This window comes from Zootoca vivipara, chromosome 5 (genome assembly GCF_965207765.1).
Source record: "Zootoca vivipara chromosome 5, rZooViv2.hap1.1, whole genome shotgun sequence".
Taxonomy (NCBI): Eukaryota; Metazoa; Chordata; class Lepidosauria; order Squamata; family Lacertidae; genus Zootoca; species Zootoca vivipara.
In genome coordinates, this window is record NC_142588.1 from 46,698,435 (window position 1) to 46,712,324 (window position 13,890).

Sequence of the window (13,890 nt, forward strand, 5' to 3'; positions counted from 1 at the left end):
ACTAGACAAGTATGTCACCTTGGTACTTCGGGAAAAGTGTAGAGATATATAAATATTGTAAAGTACCCCCAAAAAAGTTTGATGTGTTTTGTATAATGCAAAAAAAATATTTTGAGATACAGCAAGGTTCTAGTAAAAGAAACCCCAAACATCCACATTTGAATACATAAATAAATCTATAAGTGCATCAAAATGGTCTCAAGTTTGTTTAAAGGGGGGGGGGAATATATCAGACACTGACTCATTCACTTATGGGTACAGTGATATGAGGTTTATAGACAAACACACAAATCTTATACAGATTATGTAGCATGTGATCACATGGAGCTGAAAGGCAAAAGCAAAATGATGCAGGCACAACAGGAATGGGAACAAACAGCGACATCCGGACCCAATGTTGCTTTTTATTTATTTTTGACTGATGGATTTTCTTAATTAATCCAAAGTAGTTTGCATTACAACATCAAGGGGTGGGGAAAAAAATATATCACTAGGCTCTTGTCAGACATAACATTTATGTGCAATGTTAAATCTCTACGGCAGCTTTCATTTTATATGCAGGTCAAAAGCAAGCAATAATTCCTGGTGCTTGCAGCTGTGTTGATTCATCCATTGGGTTCCATTGCTCTAATCTTCCTTTTATAACTGTACTGAATGGTGATTTTTGTTGACTGCTTTCATTGTGTGTGGCTATGCCTTGCATAAGCAAAAACTGCTGCAGGTCCTTCTTGGCATACCTGCACTCCTGCTAATTCACTTATTTCCTGTCTCACAGCACTGCCTGCTGTTTCATCCCTAGGCTTCCTGTGGCCAGACTCCCAACTACTGTGGCAACTTCTCTGAAATTATGCAGGATCTTTGTGCTGCCAATATACATATACTATGTAGCAATCTCCCCTTTTTACCTGTCTTAGGCTAAAATACCATGTCTTTTTTTTTTTGCAAGATCCTGTTTTCAGAACAACTGCAATAAATAATAATAAGTACTGTTCTGTTTCAGAGTTTAAGGAAGTATTTTTCATGAAGAAAACAGTGGTATAATTTTTGGTTATTGCTGCACCAGTATGCATGGTATTAAGTCGGCCTCCCCCTAAGTGTGATTTCAGATGCATTTAGATTGGCAGTATCCCACTTAATGCATTGTGTCTGAAGAGGGAACTGCATGGGAAGGGGGTGCAGGAGTGCCCTGCCAGTGTCCCTCTTATTGCCCACTCCATCCCTTACTATAGTGTGTTAAGCATAAAGGGCTGAAGTGTATTCAGTTTACTAGCAGGGGGGAGATGACAGGAGCTGAGCAGTGTATGGTTGGAACAAGTCATTCCTCAGGGATAAAGTGGGAAGTGAGTACAGTGGTACTTCAGTTCCTGAACGCCTCCATTGTCGAATGTTTCGGTTCTCAAACGCCAAAAACCCAGAAGTAAATGCTTTCATTTTTGAACATTTTTCGGAACTCGAACATGTGATGCGGCTTCTGCTGAGTGCAAGAAGCTCTTGCAACCAATGGGAATCTGCGCCTCGGTTTTTGAACGTTTTGGAAGCCGAATGGTCTTCCAGAACACATTACGTTTGACAACCGAGGTACCACTATATGGCCATTCAAGAGAGGGGGGGGGGTAGAACTAGGCATTGAGAATGCAGGGGCACATGCCAGCAATTCAGAGAGGCTACAGTACCGTCAGCTAAAATGCAAGTGGCAAAGACATCTGGAAAGAAGTGTTTATATGCTTAACCTCCAAGCCAAGATGGGTAGCTAGAGTCTTAGATATAGTAGGCATAACAGAAACCTGATGTAATGGCCCCATTTTTACTGCACTGATTCATCTCACCTAGGGAGAAAAGCAGTGGTAGTAAAATAAAATGTAGCTATAGGGATGACAGGAGGTAGGAGAGAGTGAAGGAGAAGAGGAAACTCAAGAGCATGAGTTGTTGTTGGCATCTGTCTGACTTGGGAGAAAAAGGGTGTGTGTGCCAGCAGAGCAAATAGAGGTGGAAGAGAAGAGGATGGGAGCCGAGTTGTAGGTGTGTGATTTCAGCCAAATTTGGGAGGCAAAGGGGGCAGTGAATGAGGAAAAATGGGAGGAAGGCCTAGATGTGTCCTATACTAATAGCATGACACCTGTGAAATTTTGTGGGCCGTTCCCTAGTAATTTCTAGAAACAAGCTGGCAGTTTCCAAGGTATCCAATCTAGTTAATGGATTGTTCCATATGCTAGCCTGCAGAATATGAGCAAGTAAAAGTAGCATTTAATCTTGATTAAGCTTTCCTTTAGAAACTTCAGATTTTTCTGTAAAATAACTGTTGCTAGACTTTTCCATTGTGTCCTAAATGTGCCAAAATGCAATGATGTGGTGAGAGATGCAGTGACCAGCATCACAGAAATATGAAATTCTTATAGCAAAACAGCCCTCTGCCTTGACAGCTCTGATGCAAACTTTTTAACAATAAGTTGTGCTACAAGAATCCAGTGTCTTTGTTTTGTTAGTCACTGTAACATACGGTATATCTGGTTTTAGTGATGAAGTGCATGCATTATACACTTCAAGCAATTCTTATCCCATGCTTTCCAGATCATATTCCTGTTACACCCCTCACTAATCCCCCAAAATCATGTTTGGATTTGGAACCAGCCCAAGAAGCATGAAGACAGCCCAAGGGCAGGAGGTCCCACACAGCTACTCGGAAGGAAGGAGCCATTCAGAATGGTGAACTCCAGACAGCCAGGAGAACCTGATTGCACTGCTCACACTTGGACCAGTCTTCCATATATGAAGTCATTCCCAGGAATACTCTCCCAACAGGACACCTGCTCTACTGTTGCAGCCTTACTCTGGCTATATGCACAGCACAAATCTCCATGCTAGGGCTGGACAGGGACCGTGAGACGATGTTTTCAACGGAAAGCCCCGAAAACCTTCTATTGTGGTACCACAGTTTGGCACATACTTGAACCCCTAAAATAGTTTTAATGGATGTACATACACTATGGGTTGTGTACCTATTCGTACACTTAAAGGTCTCTACCTTACCGTCTATACTTACAAACTGAGACTAGACTATGTCCCTAGCTGTTTGCCCCTGCATTTTTAGTAGCTTAAGCTCCACATTGCACAACAACATTTCTGGGAGATTGAGTGGTAGACCAGCTTCTGTCTAAGAGCAGCTGTATCCAAGGTTCTAGGAAGGACTAAATTATAGCTCTCCAAGACTTTGGGCAGTAAACAAAATAAACCAGACAACAGGAATATAAAGGGCAATAAGGTAATGAATAAATTATCTGGAAAGAGCCAAGTGCCAATGGTGTGGCAGCAAGTGAAGGAAATAACGAACTCAAGGTCTAGCTGTGTAGTTTGGATGAAATATTGAACCACATGGTGAGAACAATCTAGGAGCAAAATAAATTCTCAAGAATGAAGAGCTGAGAACATGTCATTGCAAACAATAAAAAGAAAACACCTGGAAACCAAACTTTAGGGATAGGGGTAGATGCAAAGATTATAAATCTTGGTTTCAAATCTTTGTGGGCTAGTTCAGAGTAAGGAAAAATATGAAGAAAAATAAGAATCTTGCAAAATATTTCACCCAAACATATAATTTAATGTATACTAAACAAAGATAGCAGTGAAGTAGACAAATTTATATCGGCTTCAGGCAAGTAAGCAATAACTAAATTTACACGGAATAAATCACACTGATATCAGTGAGGCTCACTTTGAGTAAACACGCTTAGGATAGATTTGTAGAACTGTAGGGCTCAATGGACTTAAAAGGTCGGTTAGTCCAAGTTGGTACAGAAACTTCACATTCAGGCATCAGTCTCTGTTATATTAATTATGGTTTATCACAAATAGTGATCCTGTGGAGCAAACATATCATGCTAGGGGTGTTTAGTAGGTCATGAAAGAGGTTTACTAAAGCAAATCCAAAAAGGCAAAAGGTAACAAGACATGGAACATTCCACAGGACAAGGTGAAACCTGATTCTGATCAATCATTGCTTTCAAAGTGTGTTCTTGTTTCATTTTCTGAGGCAAATGCAACAAGAAAATTAACCTAGTTTATTGTTTATTTAATTAATGTATTTACATCCCACCTATCTCCCAAGTTGGGATTCAAGGCAGCTTACAACATTTTAAAAATGTTATTATAAAATATAAAGTAATGAAAATAAATTAGTTAAAAACAGTAAGTACAATAAAACACATTTAGAACCAGCATCGAAATATCAATTGCCCTGACAGCAGCCCAACATCGTCTGCATCTAGTTTTCAAAGGCGTCTCTAAATAGGAAGGTCTTAGATTGCTAAGGAAAGATAACAAGAAGGGAGTCAATCTAACCTCTCTTGGGAGGGAATTCCACAATATAGAGCAGCCACAATAAAGGCTCTCTTGTTTGCCAACACAAGAGCAGTAGCAGACTATGAACAGCATGTGTCAAGCTAAGACCTAGTCCACAAAACCCAGAATATTGTGTGATAAAAATATTCCTGGACTTCACTACTTCACTCATTTATTTATTTTTAGGCGAGTAGAATTGCAAAATTTAATGCCCAACTGAGTACAACAATCCCCTCCACATTAAAACACACACACACACACACACACACACACACACACACACACACCAGAGAGAAGAATGAGTATGAGCTTGTGTAGGAAGGTTTTTCTTTGAGAGGAAGAGATTCATAGGCAAAAAATGTCAGTCATGAGATCCACGTGTGAATTATGGAATGGTACACGGTACAGCAATAGTTTTACTGCTTGATCTAGTAAGTTGTGGAGTTCAAGGCAAAGGAAATACCCAGAGCTGCAAACCAATCTCAGTATTAAAAGCCCCATAGCAATATTGTAGAAGATCCAACAATATCAGATGGAGTAGTAGAGGAAGAATAATAATTTTGAGGTGCTGTTTGCAAGAGAAGAGAAGAGAAACCAGCCAGATCCTCTAGGCTTGTGGTCCTGTGAGGGAACAAATGCCAGACCTTCTGACTGATTCAGCAAAGATCAGCACGAATGCAGGCTATGGAAAAACCAGTTACATGGTTGTACTGGTGCTATAGAGAGGCAGGCTTGATATGGTTTACTATTTACAGTAAAGCATTGTAGGTTAGTTTCTATATTTTCAGCTTGCATATGGGAAATCATTTGACTTCTCCTGCTATTTGCAATTAAGCCCTAGCTATTAACACTAAGGAACAGATAACTCATTGCTACTTTTAGTTAAGGCCTGAACGCAAGATATGTTAGTGAATTCACTTAAGAAATTTCAAATCTAATTAGAAATTGATTTCTCTCTCTTTTTATTGTATTGTTTAAAGAGGGAAACAATACATTTCCATTAAAACTTTCAAACCCAAGCCATAAAAACAGGTATTGAGAAAAAAGTTGTAACAATTTAAATGGGTACACATTATTGTGTACTGTATCTTGTCATCTCAAAGCATTAGGAATATTACTCTTTTTCTAACCAAAAAATGCTGTCCATCTACCTACCTTCTCTGACCCTGTCCTAATGCCTTGTGTAGGATTTCCAAACTCTCGCCAGCCAGCTGTCAAGTGGGCGCTTGGGAACTGCAGCACAAAGGGCACTGCTAATCCTATGCTCAGCACTTTGGGAACCACTGATCAGAGGGCTGGCAAAGCACTTGTTTCTCCTCCTCCCTTTCTCCCCCTCCTACATTTCACAGGCTTTCTTTGGCTGTGTACATATGTTCCCTAGATGGGGTAACTGATTTTATTTTTAAAAAACTTTGTACACAAAGTTAATTTTTATCCAAGGTACCATCATAAGGTCCAAGTCTCATTTGACATAATAGTACCTAAGTTCCTTTCCCAATCCCCTTAGCAGAGAGTAGGTCTTATTTCTAATTTTATCATCATTTTATACAAGACCTTTTGAATAATAATAATAATAATAATAATAATAATAATAATAATAATTTATTATTTATACCCCACCCATCTGGCTGGGTTTCCCCAGCCACTCTGGGCGGCTTCCAACCGAATATTAAAAACAGTACAGCATCAAAAATTAAAAACTTCCTAAACAGGGCCGCCTTCAGCTGTCTTCTGAAAGTAGAATAGTTACTTATTGCCTTGACATCTGCTGGGAGGGCGTTCCACAGGGCAGGTGCCACTACCGAGAAGGCCCTCTGTCTGGTTCCCTGTAACCTCACTTCTCGCAATGAGGGAACCGCCAGAAGGCCCTCGGTGCTGGATCTCAGTGTCCGGGCTGAATGGTGGGGGTGGAGATGCTCCTTCAGGTATACAGGACCGAGGCCGTTTAGGGCTTTAAAGGTCAGTACCAACACTTTGAATTGTGCTCGGAAACGTACTGGGAGCCAGTGTAGATCTCTCAGGACTGGTGTTATGTGGTCCCAGCGGCCACTCCCAGTCACTAGGAGATTACTACAAATTAATACTTCAAATCTGTTTTATTCCTCAATAGACCTTACCAGTATACATAAAAAAATGTAAAGGACCCGACAGTTTAGTTCAGTCGCGAACGACTCTGGGGTTGCTCATCTCGCTTTACTAGCCGAGGGAGCCAGCGTTTGTCCAGCGTTTTTCCGGGTCATGTGGCCAGCATATCTAAGCAGCTTCTGGCGAAACCAGAGCAGCACACAGAAATGCCGTTTACCTTCCCGTCAGAGCAGTACCTATTTATCTACTTGCACTTTGATGTGCTTTTGAACTGCTAGGTTGGCAGGAGCTGGGACTGAGCAATGGGAGCTCACCCCGTCATGGGGATTCGAACCACTGACCTTCCGATCGGCAAGCCCTAGGCTCAGTGGTTTATACCACAGCGCCTCTCACGTCCCAACCGGTATACATATTTTATGACAAATCTGGAAATACTGATACAAAAGTACTCTCCAACATCCCATAAATTTCGTATTTGTATGATGTTTAAAACTATTGTTCTGTACTAGGTTTCCTATCCAGACATATACTCCTCTCAAGCCTGTATATACTTCCTAAGGTATCATTACCCTTGATTTCTTTATTTCCTTATACTGCTGTTAAATAAAATAAACTGAGGAAATTTACAGATTTTAAAAACTTGACCCATACAGAGGACAACCTGAAGTGACAATAGGGGTGTGCATGAAGTGTGGGGGTGTGTGTGTCAATGTGCACTGAAAAGTCCTACCAGCTTGTTCTGGCCAGGGTGCAAATGGGAGGGCAGATGAATTTTTCCCACATGAATCTTTGCTTTTTTTTAGTATCTCCTTATTGGCTTCAATGGAGGGAGATTAGTTACATCTTATTGAGACTGGCAAAGGAAGGCTGATTCTGGGGCTTCTTCCATGAACGAAGGGACCTTGGACCCACCAGATCCTAGGCCATCTCCATGCTATCCCTGTTCTATGCAGAGCTTTCAATGGGTATAATTGGGGCCTTTGGGGCATATGCATTTTCACCTCAGATGACTCCATTAGTTGATATTACAAATATAAATACATATAATTCAGTATTGGGCATAGACTCCATTAATTACTTGGGTGGGTAAATGGAGTAATGGATGAGGATTGGGACCCCCCCCCCACACACACTTTGAGGGAGATGAACCAACACTCCGTTTTCTATCCATATAAATAGAAAAGTCTTAGTTTGAAATCTTAGGGGTTAGAAGGCATGGCATAACTACTTGGTACCCAAAGTCTGCTGTACTTTGTACTGCGCTTTCTATTCCCTCATTCTCTATTGCTTCTATTCCCTCATTCTCTCTCTCTCTCTCTCTCTCTCTCTCTCTCTCTCTCTCTCTCTCTCTCACACACACACACACACACACAGAGAGAGAGGGAGAGAGAGAGAGAGAGAAATATTAAATTGGGAATATTTATTCCAGTTTCAGAGTTTCCTTTCTGGTTATTTGAATTGCAGAATTTCCAAAGCATCTATATTTATATTGTGTGGCTACATAATATTCCCCAGGCTGTTTACTGAAATGTTCCAAACTGCATTTCCATCACAAATAATTATCACTATAATTAGCCCCACTGTGGCATACTATTCAATAATATAGGGGCTGGGAAGTGGCCAGCTCTTGAACAAATCTGACCCTCTGAAGGGCAAGGCTTCAGCTGCCAACAGCAATTTTAGGTTTGCTTCCCTTGCCTTCTTACCTGACACAAACATTTTAGGCACTGGGGAGAGGAAGAGCAAAATTGAAAGCAAAATAGGGAAGAAGTAACAGCTGTACACATTCAGTGATGAAGTAGAGCAAACACTCTCAGGAAACTCTCCAAGAAACATAGTAGTCAACAAGGAACATAGGAAGCTGCCTTTGTCCATGTAGTTCAGTATTATCTACACTGGCTGACAGCAGCTCTCCAGGGTTTCAAACAACAGACATTCCCAGACTTGCCTAGAGGTGCTAAGGATTGAACCCAGGACCGTCTACATGCAAAGTTGTTGCCTAAGAATTTATCTGTGGACCTTTCCTTCTGCTAGAGTAAATATGATAGACTAAATCTTTTCAACTAAATCTCTAATGCCGAGCCCAAAGATCTCCTTCCAATTTTGCTACCCCTTTGTGGGTTGCAAATCAGAGAGGGGAGATTTTAGCAAAAGGGAGAGGGTAAACCTTTGCTGAATAATCAGTGCCAGCACTTCTTTGGATGGCTATCATTTAGAGAAATTGTTTAGAAGCAAAATGGGGTTATTTCCCCACGTCCTATTTTGAGTAGAAAGTTTACTGTAGCAGACTTCCATCTCAGAGAGACTCTAACAATTATAGTTGGCTTGTTGGTTTAAAAAACATACCACTATGTTTTAATCCTAATGCCAATCCTTTTTCTAAGCCCATACTGGCAAACCTAAAAGAACCTCTTTTTTATATTTTACTGGAGGCAGTCTTCAGTTCCCATATTAGGTGGAACAAACAAACTAGACACAGTACTTTCCTAACAGTTTCAAATGTGGCGTCTTTATAATGAATAGTTCCATATGACATGTACATATGTATACACAGGTGTGCTACTAGTCTTTATATGACTGGTCTTCTGAGAAGTGTGAAGAAGCTGGAAAGGGGTTAACACTTTTAACGGTGAACATAAAGGAAGTGCAACAAACCATGCCTTGTCAGCTTTGTTCTAATTTTCCTGGCACAAAACAACAACTCAAAGGAAGCCTGCCTTTTCAGTGGCTGAGCAAAAAGTGCTTATTAGCTCACTAGACAAGGAAAGAAGGCAAAAAGGAGAGAGAGAGAGAGAGAGAGAGAGAGAGAGAGAGAGAGAGAGAGAGAGAGAGAGAGAACTAGACTTCAAAAGAAAATAGAAGTGATTGGATAATATAACATGTCGTTTTGTTTATTTATTAAATGTACCGTATATTCTGCCAACACATCATAGCTCTCTGGATGGTTCACAAACCCATTAAAAGTACAACAAACTAAATTCAAGCCAGAAAAACAGCAAAACCATGTATAAATAATGTAAACATGGGGGGAGGGAACCCCACACATTTAAAACCCAACATAGGCATAGCATCTAGGAACAATTTTATATCAGAAAAAACCCCACCAGAAGCAGAGTAACATGGTACAGCTATCTCACCAGATAACTATACCCATTAAAAGGCCCTGGAGATCAAAATAAAGGTTTTAATTTGTCTATAAAAGACCAGGCTATCCTCTCTGGGGAAAGCATTCCCATAAGCATGGTGCCACCACTTTACTTCACCCACTTTACTTCAATAGGTAGGGGGACCTGGTGAAGGGCCTCCAATGAGGAGCTCAATGAATGAATAGGCAGGTATATATGGGAGAAGGTAAGTTATAACAAGTTGACAAATTGCAACTGGTCCTTATTCTGAAAAGCAATTTGTATGGTTGGACAACTATACTGGAGGCTGAATTCCGTTTTTAATGTAAATATCCAATTAGTATACACTTAGGATAACAACAAATGAATCAGAGCCATAGCTGCTATTTAGGAGAATTCTTACCTGACTGACCAGGTGGTGGGACTCCTGATGATCCTCTTGGCAGGCATAAAAACACCGTAAGTACTGCTGCTTTGTTTCCTGAGCAAGGCTCAATGGCAATTGGCTTTGGAGAACCCTGAAAATGGAGAAGAAATTGTATTACGTGATCTAGGTTATTTTATATTGCTACATATTGGATTCTTCACTCAAAACATTTACAACTATCCATTCCACAATAAAATAGAAGCCTCAATGTTTTCCCGAGAATAATCCTCGTTGATTGTTGTTTTAAATGAACCTTTCATTTCATTGACTTAAATACAGGTTTTCATGAATAACATGCATTACAATTAAAGTGGCAAAATAAAAAAAATAAATGACCTAAAAGATAATGTTTTTCATTTCAGCAAATTTAGTAACATATGTTAATTACTGAAACATTCAGATCAGCAATATGATGTTTCAGCACTACAGTTTCTCATAGGATTAGTATCACTCAACAACTTATACAGAAAGCACAGTGGGAAGAATCCTGTGTTACGTTTTCAAAGACAGCTGTGCTCACAGTAGTTCCCCCACTCCTACCATACACAGAGAGAGAAGGAAAAAGGGAATATATTGCTAAAGATAAAATGTGATAATCCCCCCCCCCATTTTAAATTAAATCAAATATACATGAAGGAAATATTTTGTTAAAATCAAAACGATAACAAATTTGACTGCTCTAATATGGTATGTATGTGTGTATGTATATATATATCCCAGTAGGGAACTAGAAACATGTTGCTGCATTGTCAAAGAACACAGAAAGGGAGGGTGAGTTCTGAACCCAGGTGGCCTGTGCGAGTGGTTTGATGCAAGGACACCAAAGGAGGATGTCAAAAACACCAGAATGGCCAGTTCTAGTGCTTTCTTACAGGGAGATGTAAACTTGCAACACAGCCTCTGAAGCTCCACTGCCATTGCAGATATGGTTCAGACATTGCGGCAGTGAGAGGCCATCATGACTTGTCCGCAAAGTGCTAATATGTTAAGCATAACTTACGGTATACAAAAGACAGCATACGTCCATTGGGCCAGAATCTCTCATCAACCCACCTGACCCATGAGGGCAAAGGTGGCAACTATCAATTCCAAGACTCCCTTTCTAGGCCAAGAGGGCACCATCCCAGGGCGCACAAGTAGCCACAGCATCAAAGGAAGCCAGTTAGCATATATCAAGGGCATTTATAAGCATACGTGAGCTCATCTTTGCAACAACTGCCAACTAGTCCCAGGGTTATCTTGACTACCAATATAGTGTTTGCAGGCCTTCTGGAACAGTCTCGTCTTTAGTTCAACACAGAGGGGGGGGAAAGCAAAGGTTTGCAACAGGGGAGAGATAGCAACTTGCTTTTGAAGCAAAGCTAAAAGAGGCAATGCAGAACATAGGGAAGAATAAGATCTAATAATTAAGAACAAAGGAAGCTGTCTTATTCTCAGCCAGACCACTGGTCTGTCTATAGCCGTGTCCACTCTAGAGCTGTAATATGTACTTGGGTCACTGTTTGTGTGTGGGTTTGTGCTGCTTTATTCCTGTTTCTCCCTCAGCAACCTATACAACCCCCCCCCCCAACCTTCAAAAAAGGGTTTTTAAGGAGATTTGAGAGCAGATGGGGGCAGGAAAGTCACTGTTTGTCAGACCTCTTTATTTGTCTGGACTGGGAAAAGGCGGAAAGCAAGGAAAAGTGGAAGAGTGTTCTCTGCTCTCCACCACCTGGTAAGCATACAGAGACCAACCAGCACATTGCCATGCTCAGAAACAACATCTAGAACTCCGATCCAAGCCATCATCACAATAGTTCTTCCCTAGCCAGAGATCACAGGAGGTCAGGGTAAAGGGATTCCAATTCTGTTCCATTTCTAATGTCATCAAAAGTATGATTAAGTTCAAACTGGGCCCAGAATTAACCAAGCTATTCTTTAATTTTATTTAATTTTAATTGAAGAGACTTCAATTCTGAACTGAACATGTGCTAGTGTTTCTCCCCCCCCCCTCACCCTCCACCCTGAACTGCAGTTGCTACTCTGACAGACAGAAGTCACCTTCGAATAGTTTACTGCTTTTTTATCTTCAAATAATATCTGCATGTGGAATTTCAGTTCTGGCTACACTTGTGTGACCATTCTTTGGGGGTGAAATCCAATTCTGTTTGCATCAGAGGCGAGGGGCCCAAAGAGCTCTCCTCCACAAAAGGCTTATTCCTATTCATTTTATTGAAGCAAATATATATGCACATTTCCTTGTGCACACAGATCTATTCCCTTTCTTGGACTTTATGGGGCATCTCATGGATCTTTCACTTGGACTGAATACAGATGCATAACTATTTTCTTTTTAAGAGGACTCCCTGGCATTCATATATGAGCACATCAATATAATTCACAGCAACACAAATTTCTTGAGTGTCTAAGAATCAAGAAGTAGCAAATACATACAGTACAGAATGCAAATCCACAAAATTCTTAGCACTTGAAAATGATTTATAATTAGTCCTGTTTCCATATTTTGCATTTGATAAATCATATGAATTTCTCATTTCAGAGCTTACATGTTTAATTATGTATTGAAGATATTTCTAAAACCTTTGCAGTCAAAAACAGTCATTTTACCCTCTTATGTGTAAATATTTAGAAAGCAATGCTGTCATGTTCTTAAGACAAAAAAGAAAAAATATCCAAGGGGAAGCTCTGTCAGTGGGTTTTGATTTGTAGTTCAAAGCCATTAAACTTCCATTTACATGCAATATACCAAACTACATGTAAATGTCAACTGATTTAAGGATATAAAAACAAGTGACAGTTTAGCAATGTTAAATATGCTGACATGCAATTCTGCAGTAAGAGAAGAAAATATTATTATTTTCCACTGCATAAACAATTATCAATTTCTATTTAATTAACAGAAAGTAACCAATATTTATTACTCTGGAACTGGGATACATTTAGTGCGCAAACATGCAGAAAAACTGAGATGAGATATATTATATTTATCAACATTTCCCTGCACAAGTCTCCCCAGAATTTATTTTAATGTAGAGGTCAGAACTTAAAGGTGTTCACGGCAATTTGTCCTAGAATTCCTTGTGATAAGGAACAGAAAAAGGAGCAGCAAATGAGAAATTGTGGCAAACATATATACTGGCCATCAGAAATCATACTGTTGCTAAAGCTGCATGCATTGGGAATTCCAGCCCAGCCAACCTACCTGGTCAGCTGATTCAAAGATTCTATAGCCAGTGGTATAGCTGATTACATACCTAGTTGTCTAGAACCCCCACAACATGAAAGTAAATTTGGGCACTGCAGACATTTCTATGAATCAGTCATGCTCTGTTTAGGAATCAAATTTTACCATTCAGGTATTTCCCCTACCTCAGCTTGGAGCAGCTTTGGAGAGGGGTATTATTTAAGATGTTGCCTTAATCCATTTAGTTTCTGTTGATTCCCTGATACAATTTACCCACTACCACCTGCTTAGTGGCTGCGGAGAGAACTTACAAGTCCCTGTTTTGTAAAATATCAAAATTAAATGACTTTATGAGATCTGATTATAGCTCTCCTATGCCTGGGTAGTTTGGCCCTTATGATTATGGATCAGGCGCCACTGGTTTCCATTTTTTGGCATATCCCCCGCCCCCAAGACAAAAATGGATTGGTGTGATGCTGTTGTGTCGGTGTTCCGTTGAGCCAGAAGTGGCTTAGTCATGCTGGCCACATGACCCGGAAAAACTGTCTACGGAGCAGACAAATGCTGGCTCCCTTGGCCTGTAAAGCAAGATTACTGCCGCAACTCCAGAGTCGTTCATGACTGGACTTATCTGTCAGGGGTTCCCTTTTACCTTTAAAAATGGCTATATAGATATGTGAGAGACAGCCCTTGATTTTTGAAATTCACATCAATAAAATGTTTTCAACTGCTAA

The 13,890-nt window shown here is 40.2% G+C and overlaps 1 protein-coding gene across 1 annotated transcript in view; it reads right to left on the reverse strand.

Moving 5' to 3' along the window:
• Positions 1 to 13,890, reverse strand: part of ATRNL1 (attractin like 1) — a 497,126-nt gene that overhangs the window by 60,740 nt on the left and 422,496 nt on the right. The window contains exon 28 of the mRNA XM_060274775.2: positions 9,949 to 10,063. Within this exon, the coding sequence (XP_060130758.2) occupies positions 9,949 to 10,063 (115 nt within the window). The remainder of the gene's footprint in view (positions 1 to 9,948; positions 10,064 to 13,890) is intronic.